Raw genomic sequence first — 16,219 nt, 5'->3', positions numbered from 1 at the left:
TGACCTGAACCGAAGGCAGACACTTAACAACTGAGCCACCCAGGCACCCCGAAAATCACTTTTTTTATTAAGAAACTTAAGGATTTTAAAATTACTAAAGAAATGAAATGAAAAATATTCCTAATGCAGAACTACTGCCATCTTAAGGCCACTGCCCAGTATTACAAATCAGCTTTTGGTTCTATTTAGCTAAATGACTTAAGCGCTATAGAGATTAATTTTTAGGCATTTATATATTTTATTTTTTTTTTCAAATTACTAAATAAACTTTATCGTTTCCCTTTAAGCAAATTATATGATCCAGGGAAGATGTGGAGATTAGATTGTATAAAAAGTTAACATTACAATGTTTACCTTGGGGTATTTAGAAAAACACTTCTTTTTATGTTTTTTTTGCAGGGGGAGCAGGAAGAAAAAGAACCTTAAGCAGGCTCCACGCCCAGTGCCAAGCCCAATGTGGGCCTCAATCTCACAACCCTGAGATCATGACCTGAGTGGAAATCAAGTGTTGTATGTTTAACCAACTGAGCCACCCAGGCACCCCAGAAAAATATGTTTTAAACTAACAAAAGAACAAACAAACAGACCTCTCCCTGCCCCCAAATAACAGTTTGGTAAATAACATTTACAACGTAGATATCAAATTGCAGTATTTTAAATTCACAAAAGATCACTTAGTGAGCTATAGAGTCTAAAACAAGCTAGCTGATCACAAATTATTTAGGTAAATAACAAGTAAAAGGCATACCTGAGGTTAAAGTTGCTAAGTTATAGTATTAACTGCATTAAAATATAGCTCAGTAGTAATGATGAAATTCAATTCTAGAAAATCAGCAAAAATATAACTTATTTCTGAGCATTTCTAAATTATTTCATAACTTTCGAGTTAAAAGGAAAACTCAGTACATGGAATACTAAAAAAATCCTAAAATTTCACAGCATAGTATTAACATTATACTCAAAAATACCAAAGTCCTTAAAACCAACAAATAACTTAAGCAAAAAAACTTAAGCAGAAGTTCATGTCATTTAGGGATCTTTCAAATGCAAATACTATTTACTAAATTTGACCCAACAACATTGGTTCGAGTCAAATCTCCTTACTGAATGTCTTAGTTTGCTGAGACTGCCTTAACAGAATACTACAGACTTAGTGGCTTAAACAACAGAAAATTATTTTCTCACAGCTCTAGAAGCTGGAAGTCCAAGATCAAGGTGCCAGTTGGGTAGGTTTCTGGTGAAACCCTCCTTTTTTGCTTGCAGACTAAATCTTCTTGTGTTCTCACATGGCCTTTCTTCTACGAATGCTTCAATCTGGTATCACTACTTCTTTTTATGACACCATCATATTAAATTAGGGCCCTCCTCTTGTGACTTCATTTAACCATACTCAAAGTCCCTACCTCCAAAAATAGTCAACAGTGGGGCTTAGGGCTTCAACATATGAATTTGGGGAGTGTTGGGCGGGGGACGACAATTCAGGCCACAACAGTGACATATTTAATATTATCCCTCAAAGAAACAAATTAATTGGTCTAAGTACATTGAACTCTTTCTTGGTTGATAATAGAACAGCTGTGGTATTTTATCAGTACATGTGATAAAAGTTTAATGTACAGGAAAAAAAGGAAATATTTTTATTTGAAAATAAGCCCTATGAAGCAAAGTAAATGTATTTAAGTTCATGGTTAGGTAAGGAGTAGGGGTGGGAGAGGAAACCATCCCACATGTTCTTAAAGGAGTTAGAATGAGGTGTGAGGTATGGGCCAGGAAAGGTGAATATAGCTCAGGGAGGGGTAAGAGCTCTCAGGATGCCTGGAGTGCATTGTTTGCTAAATTCTCCCACAAAATGTAAATGTCTAGACTCTAGCAGAGAGAGCTCTTTGGACTTGGGGAATGTAAGAAATGTACAGCTGTCACTCAGCAAGCAAAAATGTCTGTTGATGAGCCTGTCCAAGTCTAAGGACCAACTCCAGTCCCAGGGATACTTATATCAGAAAAAACAATCCTTTTGTACTCTTCCCTCTGGCAGTGAATGCACTTGTACATTTACATTACTAAGGGAAGTCCCTGAAGTGGGTACAAGATACCCTTCAAGGAAACTCGTGGCCTTCAATGTGTAGTCTACCTGGCAGTTTGATCTTGGCAGGCCTACTGCAGGGGGCAAAGAGGAATGTTAAAGTCAATGTCCCATGGGCAACAGAGTCATAAAAGGAAAATAGCTACAAACTGTGAATCAACCCAGGTTCTTCTTTTTTGATTCACGGACATTAAAAACATGGTTGTTGGATTATCAGTCAGTGAATAGCTCAATCTTCTTGAAGATTCTTTCCTCCTCCTATTCCCGAGAGATTTGTTTGGGCCTTTTTTCTTTTCTTTTTTTTTTTAATTTTATTTTATTATGTTATGTTAATCACCATACATTACATCATTAGTTTTTGATGTAGTGTTCCATGATTCATTGTTTGGGGCTTTTAAGAGTTATAATGGAACAAGTATTCAATTTATTCAAATGGGCCCACTAGGTACAATAAATGTCCTACCTAATTGAACTATTTATTGCACTAAATTAATCCCTTGATTGGTCTATTGGCCTCATAAGGGTTAGTATTTGTAAGGGTTAAATGTAATTCTCAATGAATTATATTTTCATTATGTCATAACTATTGATTTTTTTTTCCATTGGACAATGTTCCTTTAAATTTAACACAAGGAGTACAAAGATAATAGAATTACACTTTCTTTTTTTAAATGATATTGTATTTTCTCTTTTAAATAATTTTAAAGATCTCAAAGTCCTAGCTTTTCATATGGGTTCTCAAAATTAAATACCTTAAGCATCCATTTTACGTAACTTTTCTCCTAAACATCTAAAATAATAGAGAATTGAGAGAATTCAGATTATTGTCACCTGATTGTGTGCTCTATAAATCTTAAAACCATCTGTTTGCAGAAAGTTTTCTATTCTGTAGCATGTTCTATCAACTTTCTGCTGTTCTTCATAGAAAAATTCATTCCAATAAAAAATAGGATAATCAAGTAACAAAATAGCCAACGTTGATTTTTTTAATCAGCGTTATTTTGCAAAAATAGTCCTTCAACTCCTTCTAATAAATTTATTTTCTAATGCACTCCAGAAAGGGAAATAGTGAAAGGTTTTTTAACTACTTAGGAAGCTACGAAATATTCAACCCTTAGCACGTGGGCCAAGAGATCTTCCAAATTCTAGGCTGTGTCAAAGGATATTAGTGAATAGAATTTTCGCCATAATCTTACCTTATTCCGCACAAGAGCAAAGGGTCGAGTCTAACTTTACAGTGTCCTGGTTTCTGTGACACCTTGAAAACGAAGGGGAGCCCCGGCTAATTTTGTGACAAAGGTTATGTGCCAACGGGGACTCAACCGCACCCCCAGGTCCAGCAGTGGTGGCGCGCCTCCCGGTCACCCCCACCTTCGGGACCGCGGGGCGGGGTGGGATGGCGATGGGGCGCCGGGAGCCGTTCGGCGGCGGCGGTCGGGGCGCCTTAGAGCGCCGAAGCCGCGGGGTAGACGCGGGGAGGCGGGCCGCGCGAGGGGCGGGGAGAAGCGTGGCCGGGGGCGGTGCTCGCGGGCGCGGGAAGCACTGGAGGCCGACGCGCTGCGTCCCGGGGGCGGGGGGGGCGGCGCAGCCCCGCCCCGCCCCGCCCCGCCCCGGTCCCGTCGGGTCCTGTCCCGCAGCGTCCCGCAGCGCCCCGCAGCGTCCCGTCCACGGGCTCCTCGCACCGTCCTGGCGCTCGAGGAGCTCTCCAGTGCTTCCAGCGCAGCCATGGCTCAGCACTTCTCCCTGGCCGCCTGCGACGTGGTCGGCTTCGACCTGGACCACACTCTGTGTCGCTACAACCTGCCCGAGAGCGCCGTGGTGAGTGGCGCGGGCTGCCTGGGGCGCACGGCGTGCACCTTGATGGCGGCCGGGGCTGGACTTCCCTCCGGGCTCAGGCGGCGAGCTCTGCCGGGGGCCTGCAGCCGCCACGCCTCTGCGCAGAACTCGGCCTCCCACCGCGAGGCCGGGCGGAAGTGTGCAGCCCCCGGGCCTTGCCCGTGCGCTCCGCACCGGCTCATTGCGCCCAGCTATTAGCCAACTTCGAGAGAGCGGTGGGGAAGAGAAGGGGCAAATTGTGCAGAATCGGGCTGGGGAAACGGTTCCAGGGGCGGGGCTGGGGGAACTGGGGGTGTCTTTTGCAGATCCCTGGCCTTGGAACTTCCCTGCAAGTCATTCTGGGTTCCAGCAGCGCTCCGATACAGTCACCTGGGCTTGTATTTTCCCGGTGCATTTTTTCTTTTGCGTGTCCATGCGACCACCTGTCACTTTTTAAACACTGCAGTCAGGGAGAGATTGTGTGGTGTATTGGAAGGAACGCTAGCCGAAAAGCCACGAGAATCTTAGCCCTAATTTTGTCTTCTACCAAGAGACGAAAATGAACCTTTACTGCGCACTTCCTACGTGCACCATGCCCCCTTTGAATAAGTTCTAATCCTAACAACAGCCTACTAAGTTGGGGTCTTCCCAGAACTTTGGAAAGAAGGGGGAGTGGAGTATGTCTGATTCCACACCCTCAGGTGAATTGTCCTTCCTCCCCCATTCCTTTGGTTTCATACGGAAACTGATGTAAAAAAATTCACAGAAATGTTTTAGTCAATGATCTAAGCACCAAAGCCTTTTAAAAGAGCTGAGTAGGATAGGAGCACAGTGGTCAGAGCAGGGCTCCACGCCCAGACTGCCCGGCTCAGGGCACCAGCGTGTCCATTACTAGCTCTGTGACCTTGGGCAAGTTCCTTAACTTTTTTTCAATCCTCAGTTTCCCCATTTATAAAATGACACAAATAATTGGATTTACCGCAAAAGGTTGCAAGAATTAAGTGAGGAGTAGTCGATGTATAATGCTTTGAGCAGTGTCTGACCCATACAAGTGCTTTTATGGTTTCCGGCCAAACCATTTTTAAACCTCACCATTTATGGTTAGAGCTCTGGGCCTCTGGTGCAGACATTAGCCTGTGCTGCTGCTCATCACGGTGAGGTCAGTGCCCCAACCGGAAGTTCAGGTACATGTCAGAGGTCAAAACCCAGTGTCTGAATTGCTCTTGTGCTATATTTATGTACAGATGCTAAAAAATAAAAAAGGTGTATCGTTCCTGCTGTTACGCTTTTCTGCTTTCCTTCTATACAGGTGTTTCCTTGGTCATACTGAAAGTTGAGAAGGCTTTTCTTCTTGATCCTTTGGCTACTACTTCTTCTAGATCTTTGATCCATATTTTCTTTCCTCATGTGCCTTTCAAATTCCCTTCTGGAAAGTGAGTTTTCTTGCATCTCCTTTGTGGCCACCTTCATCTGAAGGAAGTATTATTAAACCACTCGTGTTAAAACACATTTTGTGCATGTGTGCGCGTCACATCTCAGAATGCAAGATCCTCGAAGACAAAGATTCTTTTTTACAAACCTCAAATATAAGGGAGGCTTAAAGATTGAAAGTAACCTAGTGTGTTATGGATCCTGTTTGGCTCAGAAATCTTTTATGAAATGTCAGCAGTTTGCTTGCTGAGCACCATAATAGAGTTGGGTACAGAGATAGACACAGGCTTTCCAAGTGGCCATGTATTGGGTGAAGATGCCGAAGAGCTGGTTTCAGCACCCTGTGGTGAGGGCAGTATTGGATCTTGCTGTAGACTGTCTTCTTGTTCCTGGAGGCCCTCCCTCCACCACACCAACTCCTCTGTCAGATCTCATCTTAAATAGCATTCCTTTTGGAAAGCTTTCCCCTGCCCCCTAAAGTTTACCCTTTCATTCCCATCCCACCTCCGGTTTTCCATAAAACCTTTAATTTCTCATAGCACTTACACGCAGCTTAAAATTTCCTGTTAACCTGTTGGAATCTACCCCTTGAGTCTAGAGCCGTGACTCCCCGACATCAGTATCTCTGACGGTTTCTTGTGTGTTCTGTGTGCTGAGCTGCGTGCTTGGCATATACTAGGTTCGATCAGTAATTGTGGAATTATTCAATAAAAAATAGGTATTTTAATAACTGAATATGGTGCAGCCACTATTCTAATAAGCATTCAGTTTAAATGAACTGGTTAGATCTTTACAACAACTGTGTGAGGTAGTTGCTTTGTCACAGGCGTCATTTAGAGATGAGGATAACAAGGCACAAAAAGGATGAGTAGCTTATCCAGGATCATCCCACTAGCGGGCTTCTGTTCCCACCACCATGCTGTATGGGTGCCCCAAGGCCTAGAGGAGCCGCCTGGAGTGACTGATGGCTTGAGCTGGGTCCCAGCACAGGAATTAAAGGGGGCAGGTGAGGAGGCAGAAGGGAGCGCTTCGGACAGAGGAAGTACAGCCAGGGCAAGGACCTGGACATGAGAACTCTGGGAAGTGCTGGATGTCCAGCAGCAGGCAAGGAGTTGCAGGAGAAGATGGTGAAGTCAGTGGTGACTACGTCATGGAACACTGGGAGGGCCTCTCCCATCAGTATCATAGGCGTTTAATAAATGCAGAGTGTTATGCAAACAGGGGACTGGATGTGTTAGCTCACCTGGGGGCTCAGGAAAGCCATCCTGGAAATGATGACCCCTGTGCTCCTCCTGGGGTTGCAGACTCAGAAGTGGATGGAGCCAGGCAGTTAGCCCCGATGTGGGAGTTGGGGTGGGGCCTGGGACAGCCAAGAGATTGGGTTTGCCTTCTGAGGACGCAACCACACTCAACTCTTGCCAACATCTATCTGCCATGAGGAAGTAGGGGCTCAGTCTCTTAAAAGATCTAATTCTTTTAACATGAGGAAGTAGGGGCTCAGTCTCTTAAAAGATCTAATTCTTTTAACATGAGGAAGTAGGGGCTCAGTCTCTTAAAAGATCTAATTCTTGTAAGATAAGTTAGAGATCTGAACTTGTAAAAAAAAAAAAAAAGAGAAAGAAAGATACCTGACCTTGTATGAGAAGTCTCTCAATTTTTAAATGTTAGCTCCCATTTTCAAACAGCAGGATTATAGGGTGACAGATTTAGCACAGAAAAATACAGAGCACCCAGTTCAATTTGAATTTCAAATAACAAAAACATTTTTATTAGATGTGTGTTCTGCAGGGGATGTGCTTATACTAAAAAATTCATTGTTTATCTGAAAATCGAATTTAGCTAGGTATTTCGTATTTTATCTGGCAACCTGTAGGGGGAACCAAACATCATTTGTGGTCTGCATACAACTTACAGGACATGAATGTGCAGCTGATGTGCAGTGTGCATTATTAGTCACGTAAGACTGTGAGCAAGTCAGTGGCCCCAAAGGCTGGGAGAGGAAGGGGGCTGTCCGTGGAGGCCCTGCGCCATCCAGGTTTCTGGGGTGACTCAACAAAATAGAAAAAGATCCAAGAACCAAGGCCTTGGGACTAGAACAGGTTTCAAAGGCACAGACTCCCTTATTTTTCTCAGCACCACTATTCTCTGGTTCTCCCGGCACACTGACCTCATTTTCTCCTATTACAGAAACTTCTCCTCCATGAGGTAAGGAACACAGCTGTGGACGCCCCGTTGGCAGCCCTGCTGTAAAGGGCTCCTTTCTCTCAGGAGAGAAAGGTGTGCTGAGCTGCGTGCTTGGCATATACTAGGAAGTATCCAACCTCATTGGAATCACGTGCCCATATCTTTATCAGGATTGTTAAGGAGTGAGAAAGTCCAAGACTGAATAAAGTGCCTTGACCAGAGGCGAGTTTAATGGTATGCAGTGACCATTGGTAGCTTGAAAGTGGCCATGGTGGGAATATTTATACCGTGGAAATGGGCACATGGTACTTATCAGGGCCTTTTTTTTTTTTTTTAACCAGCATAACATTGATAATAAACAGCAAATACTTAAATTGAATTTACTTCTATGTCAGGCACTGCTGTAAAGCACTTTATATCTGTTAATCCTACAGCACTGGTTCCCTGCAAGGCAGGATCGTGATGTGTATTTTTTATTGCCCATAGTATTCCAGACCTTGGAGTGACTCAGTACATTTCTTACTGATTTTTTTTTTTTTATGATTGAATGAAAAGCCGTAGAACATGGAAAGCCAATGATTTTCAGTCATCTCTGGGCTTCAGGAATCCTGTATGGCCTCACCTGGATCCTACCCTAGCCTGTAGGCCTGAAATTTTCAGGTGGTTTTAAGAGCCGTCACCATGTTTCTGAACCACCGCCAGGGTTGAGAAGTGTTGACATACAGTGTTGACATAATGTGAGCTATTAACAATTGACATGTTTCAGCGTCACACTGCATTTCACGGGAGTATATGTATAGTGATTTTAATTAGCTTTAGGACAGAGAACAGCTCTATTTGACAGGGAGCTTTTGGTTTCTCTGCACTCATCTCCTGATGCTTACACCCAACCCCCAAATCCAGGCATCTGTGGGCCTCTGGGTTTCTGGGCTTGGCGTGCTCCCCTTCCTCTGGATTCACCCAGCTAACTGCTACAGTTTGCAGGGGTCAGTGTAAATAAACATCATCATCTCAGGGAGGCCTTCTTCCATCCCTTTCGCTATGTCTCTTTCTTCTCCCTTGTGCCACCTCATGCTGTCAAAGAGGTTATGGGTTAACATAGAGAAGAAGGGGGTGCCTGGGTGGCTCAGTTGGTTAAGCGACTGCCTTCGGCTCAGGTCATGATCCTGGAGTCCCAGGATCGAGTCCCGCATCGGGCTTCCTGCTCAGCAGGGAGTCTGCTTCTCCCTCTGACCCTCTTCCCTCTCGTGCTCTCTCTCTCTCTATCTCATTCTCTCTCTCAAATAAATAAATAAAATCTTTAAAAAAAAAACAAAAACATAGAGAAGAAGGGTCAAGTTGCTCAAGGATCTTCTTGGATACTGCTCAGTCTGACCCCGGAGCAGCATTCTGCCTCAGATTCAAGTGCCTCTGATGCTGGCTTAATAACACTCTTTGAAGGAGAATGGGGTAGGGAGAGTGTGGACCTTTATCCACCTTTTGCCTCCTTTTTGCTTGGGATACACAGTTCTCTAAAAATTTGAGCCAGCTCTTTAGAAAAAATCAGACACATCACTCAAACACTTGGGATTTTGTCATTGAGAAATCAGAAGATCCATTTATCTTTGTACTTATTTCCAGAAGCTTCCTTCGTCCTTTTCCCTCAGTTTTTCTTATGGCAGAGAAATAAGGTATTTCCTGTATCTAATAGAAGCTCCTTGATTCCTCCTTCAGGTCATCTGCATGGTCCCTATGTGTATTTCCCTTTGAGACTACCCTGTGTCAATGACAAAACTAAAACAACTTAGTGACAGATTTGATGTCCTTTATTCAGGGGAAAATAATCTATGAACTGGGGAGGAACAGTGCCTCACAAGCATGGTCCACTAAGGATGGGCTGAGGATAGATGTAATGATAGAGTGGTCGATATGTTTATCATCGTGGTGATGTGTTAAGTAAGTTTACAAAGCTTTGTCAGGTCTTAATGATCTCCAACCCTTAGAATTCAGGGAGTAAGATTGATAGTCATCCTTGGTTATGTAATTGTATACTGGTGGTCTAATTCTGCAGTATAAAAAGACACAGTAGCTACCTGGGGCTCTCAGGGGTGGATAAATCGCTTGCATTAAAGGGGGATTGGGGCGCCTGGGTGGCTCAGTCGTTAAGCGTCTGCCTTTGGCTCAGGTCATGATCCCGGGGTCCTGGGATCTAGCTGCGCATCAGGCTCCCTGCTCGGCGGGAATGCTCGGCGGGAATGCTCAGCGGGAAGCCTGCTTCTCCCTCTCCCACTCCCCCCTGCTTGTGTTCCCTCTCTCACTGTGTCTCTCTCTCTGTCAAATAAATAAATAAAATCTTAAAAAAAAAAAGGATTAAACTGCAGAACTTCACAATTAGAGATCTTTCTCTCCCATCTGCCCCATGAGTAACTCCAGTAGGTTTTCAGGTCTGAAATTAGGAATGAATAGTGAATTTTATATTTAATCTTTCTTTATTCCTTCTTGTTGTTTATAGCTCATTTATAATAGCTTTGCTCAGTTCCTGGTCAAGGAGAAAGGGTATGACAAGGAATTGCTAACTGTGACTCCAGAGGATTGGGATTTCTGGTAAGTTCTTTTTTTTTAAGGTCTTCCCATTCCCTCTGATTCTTAAATGTTGCTGATAAAATTTTAATGCTTCCTCTTCTATGGAGACATAAAGTGAAATGTGAAACTGAGTCAAAGGACAAAATGTTTTCTATATTAAAAGTTTTATGTTTCATAAATTAAAGCCTTTTCTACTTTAAATTTAGACTTGTTTAAATATATAAATAAGCTAAAACTTATTGACTAATTTGGATATTTGTGTATGGCTGAAGTTTGTCGTAGGTTTCGGAGGTTATTAAGAACTGTCTCTAAAATTTACATCTTTTGTAAAAAAAAATTTGTTTTATTGCTTTTCAAATACAGGACCGTAGAAGCGGAAGAATCATCATGTTTTGAATAAATGTCTGAACTGGGACATTTGGTTTTCTATAATTTGAATAGACATTCCTATGTCTAAGACTCTTACTGCTTACTTCTTTCCTGGGTTAGGTTTTTCCACTTCCCAAGGCTTATTTTGTCCCTCTTCCTCATCTAAACAACAAAATTAAAATCTTGTACTTTAACATTGCTCAGTGGAAAATTAATAATAATCCTACAACACACAGAAACACATGCAGAATTAATTCTAGAGCAATGATGTTCATCTGTTATATATTTCTGCAATGTTTGGTTAGTCCTTATTGATGTATCCCTTTTGTAAAAAGAAGAAACAGAAATATTTTGCTATATAAAACTGCTGACTCTAGAAATTTTACTGTGAACCAGAGTCAATAGTGCTTCTAAAGTACCCTGTCATTTTTTGTTTAATTCTCTTGGTATTTGGTGGCCATTATACCTCCTTGCTTTTATTATTCATAATAATGAATCTGTACCCACTTTTCTCCCCAAATCCCACATCTTTTACAGCGAGGAACCTAAAACTTAGTATTTGACTTTTTTTTAGTGGTTTTCAATAATATGCCCTGCCCAGAGGGCAAGTTTTTATAACCTGACCTAAATGGAGGCAGTGTCTGAAGAGTATAGGAGAGAACCTGGCTACAAGCTTATCTGGCGGAATATAAATGTGGGCATGCGTGTGTATTTTATTTAATGGAAAACATTTGCACATTTTAACAGAGACATACAATGATGTTCCTTTTTTTTTGTTTATGTTTTAGATTCCTCTTTTTTAAAAGCATAAGGATTTTACAACCTAAATATGCTGTCTTTCAGTTTCCCACGTGACGATTTTCCTTACATACTTGTACTTGTGGATGCTACTTAATTTTAGGATTCTTGGATATTCTTATTTTTTTGACTAACATATCGTTCGTGTGGGTGGGAGAATCCCTTTTTAGCATTGTGACTTTTTGAAAATATAGATTATTATTCTTAGGTTAGCTGAATCTGTGGATTGATTGGTAATCAGACTTTTCTATTTTAGTTGCAAGGGCTTGGCATTGGATCTAGAAGATGGGAACTTCATTAAACTTGCAGATAATGGCACTGTGCTCAGGTAATAAAATTTAGTTGTGAAGTCAAAACTTTTTTTCCGGGACACTTTATATAGCATTTGATTGTTAAGGTCTGGGTTAAATAAAATTATTATTTTTATTAATCAGATGACAGATCCTGTGCCTATGTTTCTTTGCATTGTCCCCTTTATAGAAAGGAGCCCATTTTGATTTTTCCGTTTGCTCTCACCCCGTTGCTTTCCCCCCTCCTTTTCCCCTCCGTTCTCTCTGTGGCTGCCACCCAGTCTGTGCACATTCCAGTCAGATTACCTTTATCTTCAAACGACAACTTCTCAGGAAAGAATTTTCTTCCGGAGAAATAGTTTAGATATTATAGGTCCAGAGCAGCTAGCATGGGGTGGACCTCAGAGTGAGTTGCTCCTGATCACTTACTTGTCGGTTGGTGGATGAAACGGACGAAGAACTTAGAGACATGCCTTAGAGAGCCCTAAAGGGGGAAATCATCCAGTTGAAAACGGAAAAAAGAAAACTGGGTTCATTTTAGGGGGGACCACGCATAGCAAGGCCAGAGGAAGGGGTATTCAGAGGGGGCATTGATGAGCATTGTACCCTGTCTCCCCAAACCAGGGCAAGCCATGGCACAAAGATGATGGCTCCCGAGGCACTGGCGGAGGAGTATGGCAGGAAGGAGTGGAAGCACTTCATGTCTGACGCGGGAATGGCTTGCCGATCAGGTATGGCTCGTGCGGGGCAGCACCACCACGGCCACCCCTTGGGTTCTGGACTTCGGACCTGCAGCGTGAGGACAGGAAGCATGCCACCTTGCCTCCTCTTGGCCTGGATGCACAAGGGAGCAGCTGTGGTTTGATAGGAATAGGGTGTGTTTTCCACACGTGTCTCATGTCTCTGGCAGTTGATTCTGCTTTATTTTAGGTTTTGTTGATTCTCCTTTTACTTCCACTTGTTCTAGAGTGCAAAGACTAGCACCTAGGAATAATACATTCCTCAGTCGTCTGTATTTTTTTATCAGTTTATTACATGCTCAGTCCTTGCTTTAATTTCTCCATTACCCATTTCTCCTCACATTCATACTACCCCCGCTTTCTTGTTTTCTTGAATTCTCTTCTTTACTGCCAGCTCTAGTATCTTCTGTCTTCTGCCTTTATCTTTTCTTTTCCCTTATTTTAAATAATTTCACACATGTTCCCCCACTGTCTTTAAAGAAATTCACCATGTGTAAACATGAAAAGTTTTCTCAGAAATGATTTGTAGACATTGATGTGCATAAATTAATAAGGAATGATTAAGACATTGTTATAAACAAATAGATCTTATTATAATTGTTAGTTTTTCATTTGTTCTAAATTTTTGTGCCGTCTTGTCCCACACTTCACTTTTGAAATGCACTGTTCTCCTTCAGAAAATGTAGTAAACTGAGGGACACCTGGCTGGCTCGGTCAGTGGAGCGTGTGACTCTTGATCTTGGGGTTGTGAGTTCAAGCCCCACGTTGAGGGTAAAATTTACTTAAAATAAAATCCTAAAAAAAGAAAAAAATGTAGTAACCTGAAAATAGTTGGAGTTATTCCTTGTTACAACTAGATTTGCTGTGGTACATTCACTGTCTTTTGAGAGTTTGTTTTGTTTTTTTCCTGACATGAAAATGTCAGGAAATGAGTGCTCTTGGTAAAATAAGTTGAGAGGAAAACAGATTTCAAATTGGGGATCGAGATGGAATGCTTTCACACATCTCAAGTCCCAGTGGCTGGTGGAAGTTAAATGGGCGTCTATGTAGCCTTTGACTCAGCTAAAAACGGAGAACAGCTATTTGCTCTCCAGAAGCAGGTAGTTGTAGATAACTTTCCCAGAAAGGCCAGGCATGGAGCTAAGTGTTTCACTCTGACATCCATTCAGAAACAGAGAGTACTTTAAAGAAGTAAAGTATTTCTCAGCCGGGAAAAGAGCATTCACCCAGGATGACCCACAGTTTGCTCACTGCTCTGCCCACTAGAGAGCGCCACCTTCTGGAATCAGCAGCTTCCCTCTGGCGCTCAGTTTACCCAGGAGCGCTCTGAGGATGAGCTTGGAATTTATCTCCTCTTAATTGGGTTGGTTAGGGAAGTGTTTCCCATTTATGTGTTCAGTGGTCAGGTGGTGGTGACACATAACAAAGGCCTACTATTGTTTCTGCCAGATCATAAGGGAAAGCTTGATGTCTTCAAAAAGGAATACTATTTTTTTAATGTAGAGACATATAAAAGAAGAAAAAAGTGGCCTGTGATTCCACAACCCAGTTAAACTTTGTTTACGTTAAAAAAAATAATGTGAGCATAGGGTTAGAAAATTTAAATATTATAGAAAAGAATAAAATGAAGAGTTAATTATCTCCAACTCCTGTTGCCCCCCAGAATCCCCTTTCCTTGAAGCTTATTTCTCAAAAGTACACGAAAGGGATCATACATTTCCTGCACTGTGCTCTTTTTAATTGACGCCTTCGAGATCCTGTCACATTAGCACACATACGGATGCACCTCGTTCTCTTAAATGCTGGTGTGCCCTGCCATCCAGCGTCATCCATCAGTCTGTTCCTAGTACACGTTTACATTGTGTCTGGTGTTTGACCGTTACAAACAAGCCTGCAGTAATGTTTTCATACATGTGTATTTTGCACTTTTGTAAAATTCCTAGAAGCGCTCTAAGGATATATAGGTTTAAAAATTTTAGGGCAACCTTCTCGGGTCCCCTCCATCTTTGGGAGCTTTATACTATCACTCAATGAACTTTGCTTTACTATGATTCAATAAACTTTGCTTTGCTGCCCACCAAAAAATAAAATAAAGTAAAATTTTGATCAGTATGGCCAAATAAGGGCCTTTATTTAAGGAGAGCATTAATTATAAAGTGCATTCCCTACCAGTACATTTAGGGAATTTAAAGCATTGATGGACAGAGACATTTTACTGACAGTTTATTTGATAATCCCTTTGCCAGTTGTTGCACTGGCAGGAATATGGTTTTCATTACCAGCCATTTTCCAGAGAGCAAGTCCTTTTGATCTTTTTCCCCATAAACTGGTAGATTATGCAGAAACAGCTTAGTATAGTAGAAACCATGGGGCAGGTGGAGACAGGTGGTCCTGGCTCATATTGACTGTTCCTCGCTGGGCAAAGTGATCTGGCCAATTACTAAGCCACTCTTAGCATCACTTTGCTCACCTTTAAGTGAAGATGGTATCACTCATCTGCACAATTGAGAACATTGTGCTAACATAAAGTGTTCTTTTGCCCTCAGTCACTCACACGCCTCTGTTCTGTTACCAGTACGAGTAGGCAGTTTACAAAGTACGTAGCGTTGGCAATGGCTTCTTGGGGAACGGTTTCTCAATGGGCAGAGGTTAAGGATTATAGGACTTGTCTGGACTCAGAGGCTTGTTTTATTGAACGGAACTCACTAACCCCTTCATTGCCAGTAAGCTCTCTGCTTCCAAGGAGGGGCGAGAGTCAAAGCTTTCATGGGGTACAGTCTTGGAGTTTTGGTGGAGGAAGGGGCATTGAGAGCAGCCTGGCCCAGGTCATAGGTCAGGACTGAGCAAGCCTCGGTGTGTCCACACAGCAGTCCTCCAGCCCACATTTGACAGTCCAGTGAGTCAGCCCTTTGGCTTGTGGGAGGGAGTCTCATTAAACCCCTGAGCTGTTTGATTAGATCCCACCCAAGACTCGTGATCAGTATTCCAACTCTTTAGCTGAATTTTGTGTTAATGGCCACAAAGGGAGCAATAGGAGAAGGGAAAAGCAAGGGGGCGTAACCAGCAGCAACTACAGATCTGCTGCCATGGTGCCCAGAGCAGCTGGCCACTCTGGTGTCACAGGTGAGTAGATCAAGTGCAGGTTCGTGGACCTTGGGAAGCTGTGCCCACTGCCCTAGTCTTGGGAGCCCTGGAGCATCACGTGGCCTTATAGCACAGCAGGGTGTGAGCAAAAGTGCACGTGGGATGTTAACCTCCCTTTTCCTCCAGATGCCTGGTTCCTCACACTAACAAAGCCATCCTGACTTTTCTGAGGGGTGAAAAGTAATCTAAGATGTTTTGCCAATAATTTCAGCTGTAAGAGTAAAAACCAGGAAGATAATGCCAACCAAAGTATTTTTAACTGAGGGAAAGGATACGTAAACCCACACAGCCATTTTGTGAATTAACAGAAGGAGAACTTTTGACTTTATTTCTTATACATTCTTAGTAATTTGATATGAAGAAGTGACGGGCATTAAATGACATTTAAAGGGATAGATACCTGGCCCCTGCAAAGGGTTTTCTCCTAATTTACCTGCGGCACTCCCTCATTCCAAAAATCCATTCCATTGTTAGATCATTCATTCATTCAACAAACATTTGGTGAGTGCCTGCAATATGCTGGGTATTGTGCTTAGTGGACACGAAGGAACAAGACTGCTGTGTTCCATAGCTTCATACCTAGCTTGCGAATGGGAAGAAGGGAGGACTTGAAATCAGGCACCTATAATACTGTATGCAATAGTTATGACCATTCGAAAAGTACTTTCTCACATTAAACTACAATCTGGCTTCACCTTTGGTTCTGTTTGATTCCTCTTTGTACAAGGGTTCTCTAGGGATTCTATGACTTTGGGATCCCCCCAAAGCAGAGTGGTTGGTCCTGATCCTGGTATACAGAAGTGAGA

The 16,219-nt window shown here is 42.5% G+C and overlaps 1 protein-coding gene across 2 annotated transcripts in view; it reads left to right on the top strand.

The window, feature by feature from the left end:
• Positions 1 to 3,687: 3,687 nt before the first annotated feature.
• Positions 3,688 to 16,219, top strand: part of NT5DC1 (5'-nucleotidase domain containing 1) — a 145,087-nt gene continuing 132,555 nt past the window's right edge. For both annotated transcript variants that reach the window (XM_027602046.2, XM_027602045.2), the window contains exons 1-4: positions 3,688 to 3,898; positions 10,002 to 10,093; positions 11,496 to 11,567; positions 12,154 to 12,260. In XM_027602046.2, coding sequence (XP_027457847.1) covers positions 3,806 to 3,898; positions 10,002 to 10,093; positions 11,496 to 11,567; positions 12,154 to 12,260 — 364 coding nt within the window. In that variant the 5' untranslated portion in view covers positions 3,688 to 3,805. The remainder of the gene's footprint in view (positions 3,899 to 10,001; positions 10,094 to 11,495; positions 11,568 to 12,153; positions 12,261 to 16,219) is intronic.

Source organism: Zalophus californianus, chromosome 7 (assembly GCF_009762305.2).
Source record: "Zalophus californianus isolate mZalCal1 chromosome 7, mZalCal1.pri.v2, whole genome shotgun sequence".
Classification (NCBI taxonomy): domain Eukaryota; kingdom Metazoa; phylum Chordata; class Mammalia; order Carnivora; family Otariidae; genus Zalophus; species Zalophus californianus.
Note: the sequence above shows the minus strand (reverse complement) of the source record. Positions and strands in the feature narration are given on the sequence as shown.